The 13416-nt window shown below is 34.9% G+C and overlaps 1 protein-coding gene across 5 annotated transcripts in view; it reads right to left on the reverse strand.

Moving 5' to 3' along the window:
* The window catches only part of ADAM22 (ADAM metallopeptidase domain 22), a 185730-nt gene that overhangs the window by 133436 nt on the left and 38878 nt on the right, over positions 1 to 13416 (reverse strand). For all 5 annotated transcript variants that reach the window (XM_087915257.1, XM_087915255.1, XM_087915258.1 and 2 more), the window contains exon 3: positions 5799 to 5875. In XM_087915257.1, coding sequence (XP_087771383.1) covers positions 5799 to 5875 — 77 coding nt within the window. The remainder of the gene's footprint in view (positions 1 to 5798; positions 5876 to 13416) is intronic.

Consider the following 13416-nt stretch of genomic DNA (forward strand, 5'->3'; position numbering starts at 1 on the left):
TATAGAAAAGAAATGTAATTGAATAAGAGTAAAGAGAAATAATGAGAAATTTGTTAAAAGAAATTTATGTGTTTATATGGAAATGGGGTAAATTAGAAGTATGCGATATAAAATAATGTTTTACCTGCCTTGTAAAGATTTATAATGGAAAGAGGTTTTATGTTTTTAATGTTTAATGATGTTTTGTTTGTCTTTAAAATTAATAAAATTTGTTTCCAATAATTTTAATTGTAGAGACAACAAATGTGAAAATTTACTTCAAAGAAGCAACATAGAAAGTGTACTCATTTTTTGAAAGCTGGTGTTGGAAAAGACTTTTGCAAATATTGTGGAATAGCTACGAAAACAACAAATGGATCATAGAATAAATTGATGTAGAATTTTCATATGGAGACCAATTGATCAAGCTCAAACAATAATATTGTGAATATAGTATGAAAAAATGCGGCTCCCATGAAAATGCTATGTTGGGAAAAGTAAAAGAAAAATAGTAGAGGATGACCAGAAGCAATGTGGATTATAATAGTAATTAATGCCCTATGGAGAAACTAAAAGGGAGGACAAGTCATCCAGGGGAAAGTTTATCTTTATGGTCGTTAACAGTCACACCTATTTCATACTTCCTAGCTGTTGTTTCCACTGTTTTTAGTACTGTGAGTAGTTGTTGTATGTTCCTTGTTATATTATCTTTTTCCACAATATTCTGAGATACTTCTTTGTTCCCTTATCTTTTGTGGTATCTCTTACTTCTGATTGGTTATTCTCAGTTATGTAGAAGTCATTGTCTCAGTAAAACCTTCAATAGTCTTCATATTCTAAGCCTTCTATAGATCTCTTTAACTTTCCTTAGCTTTTCATCTCTTCTAGTTTATGTCAGTCCTTGCTTTTGAATACTTTGGTCAGCTTTGACTGGTTTGCTTTAGCCCAATGGTGGGGAGTTTATTTTCCCAAAGGGCCACATGAGAAATTTGGACTGTTGTGGAGGACTGAAACAGTATGTCTATGAAGGTTCATAGGCATGCATGCACATGAATAGGTAAGTTGGAAAAAAATAGCAGGTCCAGTTGTACTGCATGCTGGCATGAACTTACTTACATTTGAATTCTAATTTCTAGTTGACCTCACCCAGTTCAGACAGGGACAGCCAAAAGTCCATATGTGGCTCAAGGGTCCAAAATTCTTTAGCCCATATTCAAGTTTTCATATTATCTTCCTTTCACAACTAAAATGACAGCCTATCATTTGGATTAATATAAACTACCATAACACAGAAAGTTAATCTAAATTCACAGCATGAGAACTGGTGGGGAGGAACCTTACTATTAAACTTTCTGACCAATAGCCAGTTGGACAAAACATTTTAAAAAGATCTCTGCAGTACATGGAAGTGCATGGGAAAATATCTCTAGTTGAAGTGTTAAAGCAGTTATGTCCTTTGGAAAATTTGCAAAGGCTGTCCCCAATTGGCCATATAGGTATTTTTATGAATGCCCATGAAAACGATGGCAGAGCATTTATTAGTATGCCCAAAACATTCTTAAAATTACAGATGTAAAATTCCAACAAAGATTGAGGACTTCAATATTAGTGATTCCATATCCAATTAGTAATTCTACATCCAAGACCTAGACACTGGCAGTGAAAACTATGCAGTATCCAAAGAAATTCCCTAATGAAATACACTATAGTATTCTATAAGAGAGTTCATGTGCATACAGAAAACAGATTTTGTAAGGCAGCAGTCAGAGGGAGAAATTCTAAACCCTACACTAATTTGGCTCCAAAACAATTGCATACACACACACACACACACACACACACACACACACACACGTGTGTGTGTGCGTGTGTGTGTGTGTGTGTGTGTGTGTGTGTGTGTATGCATGCAGTTGTTTTGGAGCCAAATTATTATTGTAATAATATTACCTTCCTATATATACATGCTAATATGTTTAATCACCATTGATTATTGGTAGTTTAGATCTAGTTCAGGAATAAGTTAAAGGTATAAATGGGTATTCATATGACATATATAACAGCTTGACATATTCAAGCCCAAATTCAAATAAAAATATATAGCATTTATTTTATTTTATTGCAATAGAATTGTGTTTTCTCAAAGAATATACAATAGTGACATCATTTTATAAATAAATGTAATTATTTTGTAAATAAAAGCTAGTGTTGAGTTGTAAAATTTACTATGGTACATAAACATAAAAATTACATTCAGATGTGTTCATGCTGTTCATATAGATTTATTTAAAGAGCTGTTGCAATTTTATATTTACTCTAAATGTATTAGAAATTAAAAAGGTTGCTACAATGTTTTAGAGAACTAAATGAAACTTTCTTTTAAATTACAGCAAACTTATAAATTAAAAGAACTCAAAACATTGATATGCTTGTCACATGCATTTTTAAGAAAATTTTCAACAATAATTTATGTGTAAGTGCCATTTAAATGTAAATTATGATGTTTAAATGGCAAACCTGCAGATAATTGTTTTTCTTGTATCTAACTTAAAGACAAATTTAAAAAATGAAACAGCCCTTAACACTGGAAGAAATGATTATATAACATATAAACTTAAATACTAGACATTTCAAAATATTTTATTCAGCAAAGTAATGCCCATTTATGAAATGTTAGCTTTTACTTTTATTAATATACAAAGTATGATTATTTCTTTGTGATCAGATTGTTAGACCAGATTACTTAAGACAAAAAATATTTAAAATAAATCTATAAATCTCATAAAATCAGCTTACTTGAAAATATAGTATTTTTCACAGGTTTTTTTGTAATTTATTTTAAAAAAACATTGTGATTTTTGTATTTATTTTTGGCAAAGAATATTGTCAGAGAAAAAACTGAAAAATATACAAATTCATATGAGACATGGGTAACATCCCATTTAAACAGTTGTGCTCTCTCACTCTCTTTCATATGTGTATACGTAAACATATGCACCTATATACATCTATAGCTATCAATCTATCCGTCTGTCTGTTTCTCTATCTACCTATGTATTCCCTTACTAAATAATACTAAAGTATGTGCCAGGCAGCATATAATATATCAATAACAACGTCTCACTATAGCACAAAGTAAAGGGGGAAAAATACCTCAGATAAATACTCATGAGAGAGATTGTCAGTGTGTTAGAGTAAATGTCAGAGAATCTTTAAAGCTTGTTACTACTAGATTTAGCTAAAAATTGCTGCCTTGCACAAGAGATAAAATGTTCCAAGCATAATGCTCTATGACACTATTATTTACAAAACTGATAAAATTTATTGACTGAATGATTGCTATCATGCTTGCCATGTAGACTGAATTTGTCCAAGAATTCAAGGCAACCTTTCTCAGATATAAGTAAAAACATACAGAATGTATACAAGTCACACATAGCCATATTTTATGGCCAAAATTGCAGTCTTCAGAGATTTCCATGGAGAAAAAAAATACACACATTAAAACACATTTTACTAAGTGGGCAATCAAATTAAATCTGTTGACAATTCTTACAAATTCAGTTCAACAATTAATATTCAATTTATCTTGTAATAACATGGGGGGGGGCGCTTCTTAATTTTTGCTGTTATAAAGTATGTTAAGCCTTGGAAAGAAAGAACTATGTAGACCAGAAAAAGTCAATGCCCTAAATGCCATTGAGATAGCAATATGGGTTGTTCCAGCGTATCATATGAATGGTTTATTCAGCAGAAGAGCAACCTAATGCATTTTTGTTTCAATTAACTGGATGCATAAATTAGCTGCATGAACTTACTCCTCCACATTTTCTTGCTTTGGGAAGATGTGGGGGCAGGCTATAGCTTACTATTATACTCAAATCCTATATCACAATTAATTTAGAAAAACTTTGTCCAACCTTCCAAATGTATTCCATTTAGAGATCCACCTTGGATTTCTCTTTCACAGTACATTTTAATCCCCCAGTGCTTTCCACTATGACACTGATAGCAAGCAGAAAATATGAAGTCAACTGTGATCCTTAGAAATACTTGTATCTGGAGAAATTCCATACAATAAATTGTGATTTATTGTTGGCTTATTGAATGAACTTACACTTGGCATGCTATCTATGTGGACAGTGGGGTTTATTGGAAGCTTCTTGATTTGTTCCTTGTTTGGTTTTGCTAGCCTCAGGTGACAGCTTCTAGCCATCTCTGGAACCTTAAAAACTAAGCAGGATCTGGCCTGAATTGCTCTGGAATGTAGGCTAAATGGAAGGATCCAGAAGGCAGCAATCCATTTACACACTACTACTGCATGGATGCTGTCTCTAGAAATCAAACTCAATTATCTTTAATACACTTCCATAAAGTATTCCCTTTTCACAATAGCTTTATAATACATAAGTCTGATTCACTGGTAAGTTCTTGTTATGGTGCATACACTGTTTTATCAAGCATGTTAATTAGAAGACTAGAATATTTCCAGGACCTCTTAGTCTGTGCTCAATTCACTTCACTTCCTGGTTTTCATGGATTTATTAAATACCAAATAAAAAGTAAATAAAAATTTACTTTCTTGCTACTACTTCTACTGAAGTTGCTCACTTTTGTTTAAGCTATCACTGTTGTATGGCAAAATGTGTTTTTGATTTACAGTTCATATGATACTTCAATATAAATGTTATACACTGTTTACCAAGAAAAGTTAAGACAGGTTTATAGTTGTGTATTAACAAAAAGCGAGGAAAAAAAATAAAACTGCCCAAACATATTGCAGTTATTTTGTTTCTCACACTTTTACACCTGGCTCTTCCCCTCAAACATTCAAATTCCCCAAAAGATATATATTTATTTGTAACATGTTCACAATTTATCAACTTGTCAAGTTTGTTTGTTTTTAGAATGCCTACATATCAGTTTTTGACTCTTGGCAACTATGTAGACAAGTCGTTGCCATTTTCTCAGCAAGAATTTGGAAGTGGTTTGGCATTAGCTTCATCTTCTGAGAGAATAACAAGCCTAAAGTCATCCACCTGCCTTCATAAAATCATAGGGCTAGGCAGGACATTGGAAATCCATGATTGTCCAATCTTTTCTTAAAAACATTCAATGAAAGAGCACCTACCACCCTGGGAAGCAAGCTATTCTATTATTTAATTATTTTCACTATCAAGAAACTCTTCTTTGATGAGCCTCCATCGTTTCTTGTCCTACCTGCAGGTGCCAAGGAGAATAAATCAACACCATCTTCTCTGTGGCAGCTCTTCAAGTATTGCAAGATTGCTATCATGTCTCATCTCAGTTTTTTCTTTGTTAACATACCTAATTCCTTTGGCTATTCTTCATAGGATGTAGTCTCCAGACTCCTTATAATTCTTGTTGCTCTTCTTTGCACCTTTCTAGAATCTCAGCATCTTTTTTGTATTGTGATGACAAGAAGTGGATACAGTATTCCAAATGTGGCCTCACCAATGGTGTACAAGTGGCACTACATTTCACTTATTTTTTATGTTATGTCAAAATCAGGACTAGAACTCCCAGTCTTCTGGTTTCTAGACTGACACCTTAACCATTATACCAAACTGGATCTCTTCAATATATTAACTTGACAGCTAAATTACTGCAAACCATTTCTGGATGGTCAAACCATCCATATTTGGTTGCAGGGATCAGGTTGTCAGTCCATGGTCTGAACAGAATTGTAATTTATAAGCTTTAAATAAAAGTGATATTAAAGGGCAATACTGGTATTTTTTAAAATAATACTTTGTCTAATGCTTAAAAATCAAATAAAATGAATATATTTATATACTTACTGATTTAATTCTATATCCAGAATGAAAGAAGATCCAAAAGCATCAACCTGGAAGCTGGCTCTAGCAATATGAGTTGACTGCAATATAAAAATAATTGCAATTGGTTAGTTACTATATCATCATCCTAAAAAACAAAATTCTCCATTAATGCATAAGTTAATGCATAAATGCATAAGTAGAAAAGTTATAACTAAGGTGCTTCTATAGAGAGAGAAACAAAAAAGCTAGCTGTACCATATTATACATATTGTGTAACTTTTTATACATATTTAATAACTTTAGAGTTTTTACTCTTTTTATTTATATCGCTGCCCATTTCACACCATGGCATACAATAAACACTCTACAAAATGACATTAAAAACAATTAAAAATTCTACAAGACCATATTAAAATATTAAATAATCATACAAGGAAGATCATAAGAAGCAATGCAGAGGAATGTTACACTCATCACATGCACACAGATTTTATGTTGCCAGCGAATTCCCAGGTCTGTTGGAAAAAAAACACATTTTAAGGTATTTCCAGAAGGTCATAAAGAATTAACTTCACTTGGGGAGAGGAATGAAAATGGGCAGATACTATGGCAGAAAAAGCTTGTTCCTTAGAAAATCTTTCAAAGGCATTACTCAAAACATGCCTCTCCTTCTGAATCTGATGGGACAGGTAGATATCATTGGAGAGAGGCCAGTGTACCTCAAATAGCCTGGCCTCTGCTATGTAAGTTTTTAAAGGACAAAGCCTGCACTTTCAACTGGACCTGAAAGCAAACTGGTAATCAATATGGCTTATGGAACAATGTCATCCTATTAGGGACAGATATAGTTGCAAGAATCACCAATTATGAACCAGCTGAAACTTCTGAGTACTTTTCAAGAGAGCCTTATGAAGAACATGTTACAGAAGCCCATTTGGAAGGTGAAGAAATTTTTAAAATTGGCACAGCAATATTGTATTTATGTTTAATTTTAATTTAAATTTAATTTAAGTTTACAATTATACTGTATAGTGTAATACTAATGCAGTATCAGGAGTTTTCAATTCAATTGTATAGAATGTGAAGGATGTGTGCTTTTGTTTTATTTTTATAGTTTTCTTATGTAGGATATACACTGAAGATGGCATTTAATTTCGTTGTACGAGGTGCAATGACAATAAAGTAAACTAAACTAATGCGGTAGTCTTTAGGTTACAGTAGCAATTGGGATTGGAATTTCCATTACTAAGCAATGCAGTTGTAATGCATGATGTCATGTGATTACATCCCTTAGCATTAATAATATCCCAGTTGCTATTATAATACTCAAGGACTATGCAGCTTGTTCAGCGATGATCTCGCATGACTGAAACATAGGAACAGACCAGAATCCCAAGCAAACAGGCTAAAGATGAGAACTACAGGCAGGTACTATTGAACATGAGTGGACAGGTGATCGTTTTCCCATTGACTATGCTTATAGAAAGCTGGCAGTGATCATGGATTGCTGAAACCATCATAATTGCAAGCCAGTTGCCAAGTACCTGAACTGTGATTACAGTAGAAATGCTATAATGACCACAATTTTAAGGATCAGTTGTAACTTTCCCTTATTCAGTGCTGTAACTTTAAAGGGTTGCTGAATTAATAGTTGTAACCTGAGGACAATCATAAAATCTTTTAGGGGGCACCAATGTTAGCACTCCTTAGTAAATCTACTGGTATCACTAGGAAGCATGAATTACAAGGTAGAACACACAATATTTAGAAATCCAATTTTAAGTTAGCAGTATATCTTTTCTTTCCTACATTGATCTGCTAAATGGTGTCTGAAATGTCAAGAGCAAACCAAAGTAGACATATCCAGTACACATTCATCCTAGAAATACAAGAACTTACAATTGATCACTGAAATTTCCCAGGACTTGAAAGTCTTATGATTGACTACTTCCCACCAAGTCAATAGGTGGAAGAGACATCTATTCATCTCGCCCACACAAAGCTTCTAAAATAGACTTTAATAAACCTTAGAAAATCACCCTCTAATAAGTAAAGAAAAGGCCCAAGTCATGAGCTTTGTACTGCTATGAAACCACACAGGTGATATAACTCAATTATTTTATTTCATTACTCCTCATATGTCTCTTCCTTTCATCCCCACACCAATAGTTCAATGCTCAATGTTTCATACTACTGGCTATTGTTGGGACTTCCAGTTGTGAATATGATGGATTAAATGCCTCTGTCATTCTTGGACAGATGTCGCAGTATTTTTTTACTCTCTGCATATTAGGATGATCTTTCTTTTCCCTCCAGATTGAAGAAATCAATCCACATGGGCCCTAGACGTTTGGCCCTCAAAAATAAATCACTGAAACAGAGAGTCACTTGATTGGCTGGTGAGTTGAGTGTCAGGGGCAAAGGGATTTTCACAATGTTCACAGTGCAACATAGCCAATGTATGTTCATTAGAACCTTCCCCTAAGGACCTGTCACAAAGTAGATGGGAATCAGTCTGTTCTCCAAAGTATCCAAAGCCAAAACAAGAAGCAATGGATGGATACAAATCAGGGAGAGAACCAGCCTAGAACTAAGGATTAATTTCCTAACAATTAGAACAATTAATCTGTCTAACCAGCTTACCTTCAGGAGATTTTTAAGAGGAGATTGAACAACCATTGTCTGAAATGATAGAGTATCTTGCTTGAACAGGGAATTGAACTAAAATACCTCCAAGGACATTCCCAACTGTTATTCTGTTATTTATACATCACTTTTTAGATTTATTCATCTTTGAAGCTAAAGATGAAGCTTTGGAATAGACAAGTACTTCTCTATAGAGACTTTTTTTTTCTTTTCTGGAGCTCCATTTAAATTGAAATATTGGAAACTTTTTCTGGTAATCGCTTGACTTGCAAAAACTTGGAAACAAAAGAGACTAAAAGCATTTAAGTAGAAATAACTTTTATTTTTTAAAAAATGGAAATTGAAAACGTATTTAATAAATCTAAATTGTGGGTGGACATATAAACAAAGGACTTCATTTTTTTAAATCAAGAACTATAATTTTTATCTTTCACCAGCATAGTGTGCTATAGGCCATGACTATATTAAAGGTACCAGTACAATCTCATTGAACCTTACGAAAGCAACGTTTGATGATTTGAGTAAAAAACTGATACAATTCTAGAAGCTAAATCTGAAAAAAGTTTAAATAAAATTTCAGGGGAAATTAAGCAAGTAAATTACAGCATAGACTTTTTAGGAAAAAAGGGACTTGGAGCTAAAGAAAAGGTTGAGTAATTTGACTCTGTTGGAACTCAGAGAGAAGGAATTTTATTTGTAGTTAAGAACGATTCTGGGAAATCCTTCTGCAAATATATGAAAAAATTTTTTACTGAGTTATTGAGCTGTCAGAAGGAAAGGATGGAGGAAGAGTTGAATAAAGTGTTTCCCCTGAATTCATGTTTTGCTGCAATGAAACAAACACCAAAAGACGTTTTAGCATATTTTGTGAGGAAAAAACAAGGGATCAACTTCTGCAATGTTACTATGAGGCAAGACTGAAGAGTGATAATATTGATGTAATTGTTTTAAAGAAGACTCCTATTATGATCTTGCATAAGAGGAAATATTATTTCTTCCTAACAGACGTTTTGAAGCAAAAGGAATTCCATTTCACTGGGGAAAGTTGGAGGCATTCATTTTTAATTTATAGCAACTAAAATACAGATTGAATATATTTCAAAAAGCTAAAGACTTTATGGAAAAATGTTAAGGATGAGTTGGATCAAACTTCACAAGGCTGCAATTAACTAAAGAAAAAGGATTTTACTTTGGGTGCTGCAGGACTTTGATAATTTTTTCTCTGAAAAATGGATTATAAATTTCTAATATGGGATACAAATGGAGCACATGCTTCTCCAAAGAAAAACTATTTTCATTGTTTGAGAAATTTGAAGCAAAATATAGCAATAGCAACAGCACTTATATACTGCTTCGTCAATGCTTTACAGCCCTCTCTAAGAGGATTACAGAGTCAGCATATTGCCCCCAACAATTTGGGTCCTCATTTTACCCACCTTGGAAGGAAGGAAGCCTAAGTCAACCTTGAGCCTGGTGAGATTTGAACTGCCAAATTGCAGGCAGCCAGCAGGCAGCAGAAGTAGCCTGCAGTACTACACTCTAACCACTGCACCACCATGGTTCATAATTTGTTTACCAAAAAAAAACCCCAATAAAAAAGATTCAAAGTATTTCATCTGTAAGACTCAGTGAAGAATTTATATCTGTAAGTTTTTAAAAGAGTAATAAAGTTATTTTATATATTAATCTACAATTAAAACTGAAATTATTGATTACAGATGAACATAGTAATATGTTACAATCAGTTAAACGCAAAAAATTCTATCTATCATTTTATTATTTATACATCTAATTTAAATCACCCATCTTACTCACAGAGTGACTTTGAGCACTGTACAATTAAAAATATAAAAATATAAAAACATATAAATATATTTCAACAGGAGGAGGTAGAATAATTAAAGCCAAAACCTGCAAAGATGAAGTCAGGAAAGCAAAGGCTCAGAATGAACAAAGACTTCAACAAAAGTCAAAGATAACAAAAAAAGTTTCTTTCATTATATTAATATGAAGAAAAAAAGTCAAGGAAACAATTGGTCCACTAAAGAGAGAAGATGGCAAGAAAGTAACCGGCAGTATGGAGAAAGCAGAGCTGCTTAACTCATTCTTTGCATCAGTCTTCACATAAATAGAAACTATAGCCCAACCTACCCCAAAAAAACCACCGTAAAAGACATATTAGAAATAAAAATAAGAAAAAAAATGATAAAAGGATACCTATCTGATCTTCCCCTGGAACACCAAAGAAGTAACTGAGGATTGGAAAAGGGCTAATGTGGTACTCATCTTCAAGAAAGAGGGGTGGGGGAAAACAGATCCAGGAAACTATAGACCAATCAACCTAACATCAATAGCTGGAAAGATCCTGAAAAAGATAATAAAAAAACAGATCTGCGACCATCTAGAAACAAATAAAGTTATAAATAGTAGCCAGAACAGGTTTGTTAAAAACAGATCATGTCAAACCTATCTTATAGGTTTATAGAACTAAAATGATCAAAGGCCTGGAGACTAAGAAGGAATAAGGGGTGACATGATAGCAGTATTCCAATATTTGAAGGGCTGCCACAAAGCAGGGGGATCAAATTATTCTCCAAAGCACCAGAGGGCAGGACAAGAAACAATGGATGGAATCTAATTAAGGAGAGAAACAACCTAAAATTAAGGAGAAACTTCCTAACAGTTAGAACAATTAACCAGTGGAACAGCTTGCCTCCAGAAATTGTGGGTGCTTCATGCCTGGGGATTTTTAAGAAGAGACTAGACAGCTACAGGAATAGGGTCTCCTGTTGTGCAGGGGGTTGGACTAGAAGACCTGCAAGGTCCCTTCCAGTTCTATTCTTTCTAAAAATATGGGGATAGAGCCTTAAGATCAAAAACAAAAATGTCAACCAATACTGATTTGCTAAATTTTTCCCAAGTTTAGTCAATCGGAACAGAGCTGGAAGGGATCCTGGAGGTCTTCTAGTCCAATCCCTTGCTCAAACAGGAGACCCTATACCAGTGGTCATCAACTGGTAGGCCGGGGACCACTGGTGGTCAGCAAGAAAATTTTGGTGGTCCTCAGAGAAATATCCCCCCCAAAGCAATTAATCTAGGCTGTATGGGAACATAAAGACTGCACTGCTCACATGGCCTGTCCACCCGCTGGCCCTCACCCTTCGGCCGAATGCAAACCTTATCTTGAATAGAGCCATGTGAGCTGGAACTTGAAGGTAAGACCAATGGCGGGGGATGGAAATCCGCCCCGGGGTGGCTTGCTGACATTCATGGGAAAGTTGATCTGCAGTACTGCAGTAGTCACAAGACTGGCCCTTTGGTCATCCTGGAACAGCTCCTCCAGTCCATTGCAGGCTGGTGCACCCGGATGGAGGAGCAGCTGCTCCGGGATGATCAAAGGGCCAGTCCTGTGACCACTGCAGCTCTGGAATATGGGACCGACTTTCCCATCAACATCAGCAAGACACCGTCAGTCAAAATTCATATTAGTTGTCCGCAGGATTTAAAATTATGAATTTGGTGGTCCCTGAGGTCCAAAAGGTTGGCGACCCCTGCCCTATACCACTAAAAGATAAAATTTGAGCGGGAAGGTTTTACATGCCATTGATTTCCTTATGTCCAGCTAAAGGGGAAAAAACTTGGATAAGAATTATGAATTTGAGAGACTTCCAGTTTGCAAGGCTTTGGTGGCGGCAGGAATCCACGATCATGCGCGGTTTCTGCTATGCTCGCTGCTGGAGTGCCCCCGATCCAGCCGGATTTGGGGGCTAATAGTTAGCCCGTAGAGGTAACTGAAGATAGGGGAGATCCAGCAGGGGTCCGGGAAAATCGCAACCCCCCTCCTCAGTTGGCTTAACTCCCTTTTCCGAAAGTGGTGGAGCGGCGGTCAGCAATGGCCGCCACAAAGAAGCTTTCATCTGGATAAGAATGTGCAGGAGGAAGCTGACAAGTGAAAGTTTTTGGCTGACCGGGATAATAAGTAACATTTAAATACCCTGGAATTTTAACTTCATTAAAGATACATTGTTCCCAAAGAAGATCGGAAAAAGCGGCGGATGAAAATTAAAAGGGAACGTTTTTTTTTCCCTCACTCTCCTTCCTTACGGTGATAGCAGATGGAAATCGGAAAAGCCTGTTTTGGCACCAGCGGGCAATTAAACTTGAAAGTTAAAGCCAAGGGGACATTAAAGATTTTTGAACATTGGAAAGAAAGAAAAAGAAATATTTCTTTTGCTATAAGTGGGAAGGGAGAGGAAAAGAATTAATATTAAGATTTTGCTGGAGAAGGCTGCTTGGAACTTATAAGACTAAAGTTAAATTGTAACAAGACTTCTAAAAGATATATTTTGGAACTTTGCAATTGAACTGTACCCCAGGAAAAGAAAGTGTAAAAAGAAGAAAGTGCTAAATGAAACAGTTTGTGTATTGGATTGCTTGGTGACTTTGGGACTTTTGGAAATTATTATTTGAAAGACTAAAAACATTTGGGTTGTTTAAAAAACTTTTTCACAATGGCATTATTGGTTGATGAACTGAAAATGGAATTTAAAAAGCTAAAAGAAGAGGAACAAGAAGGCAAGGGCTCTTCTGGATCTGTTTTTCACTTTTTAGAAATGGCGATTTCTATCTATCAGAAATTACAAGAACAAGAAGGTTGGGATGAAGAAGAAGCCATCTTTAATGAACAAACAACTTTAGCTGGGGAAGAAAAGGGAAAGAGGGGAAAGAGAATGGAGAATTTAAGACTTAAAAAAACAACCAAAAAAGGGAAAAATAAGGTGAAAAATCGATGCAATGTCAGAAAGCAACAGAAAAGAGGAGTACAGAAGAGAGTGGAGATTAAGAGGGTGGAGATCAAGAGATGGGGGGGTAAAAAGGATTGGAGAAGAAAGGAAGGGAAAAGGGAAGAGAAGTTACAAAGGTTTGAAACAAGATGTAAAGAAACAGGATTTATTCAGAGATAATGGGTAAAAATATAATTAAAAAAGAGATT

Source organism: Pseudonaja textilis, chromosome Z (genome assembly GCF_049901715.1).
Source record: "Pseudonaja textilis isolate UNSWEBS1 chromosome Z, rPseTex1.2, whole genome shotgun sequence".
Classification (NCBI taxonomy): Eukaryota; Metazoa; Chordata; class Lepidosauria; order Squamata; family Elapidae; genus Pseudonaja; species Pseudonaja textilis.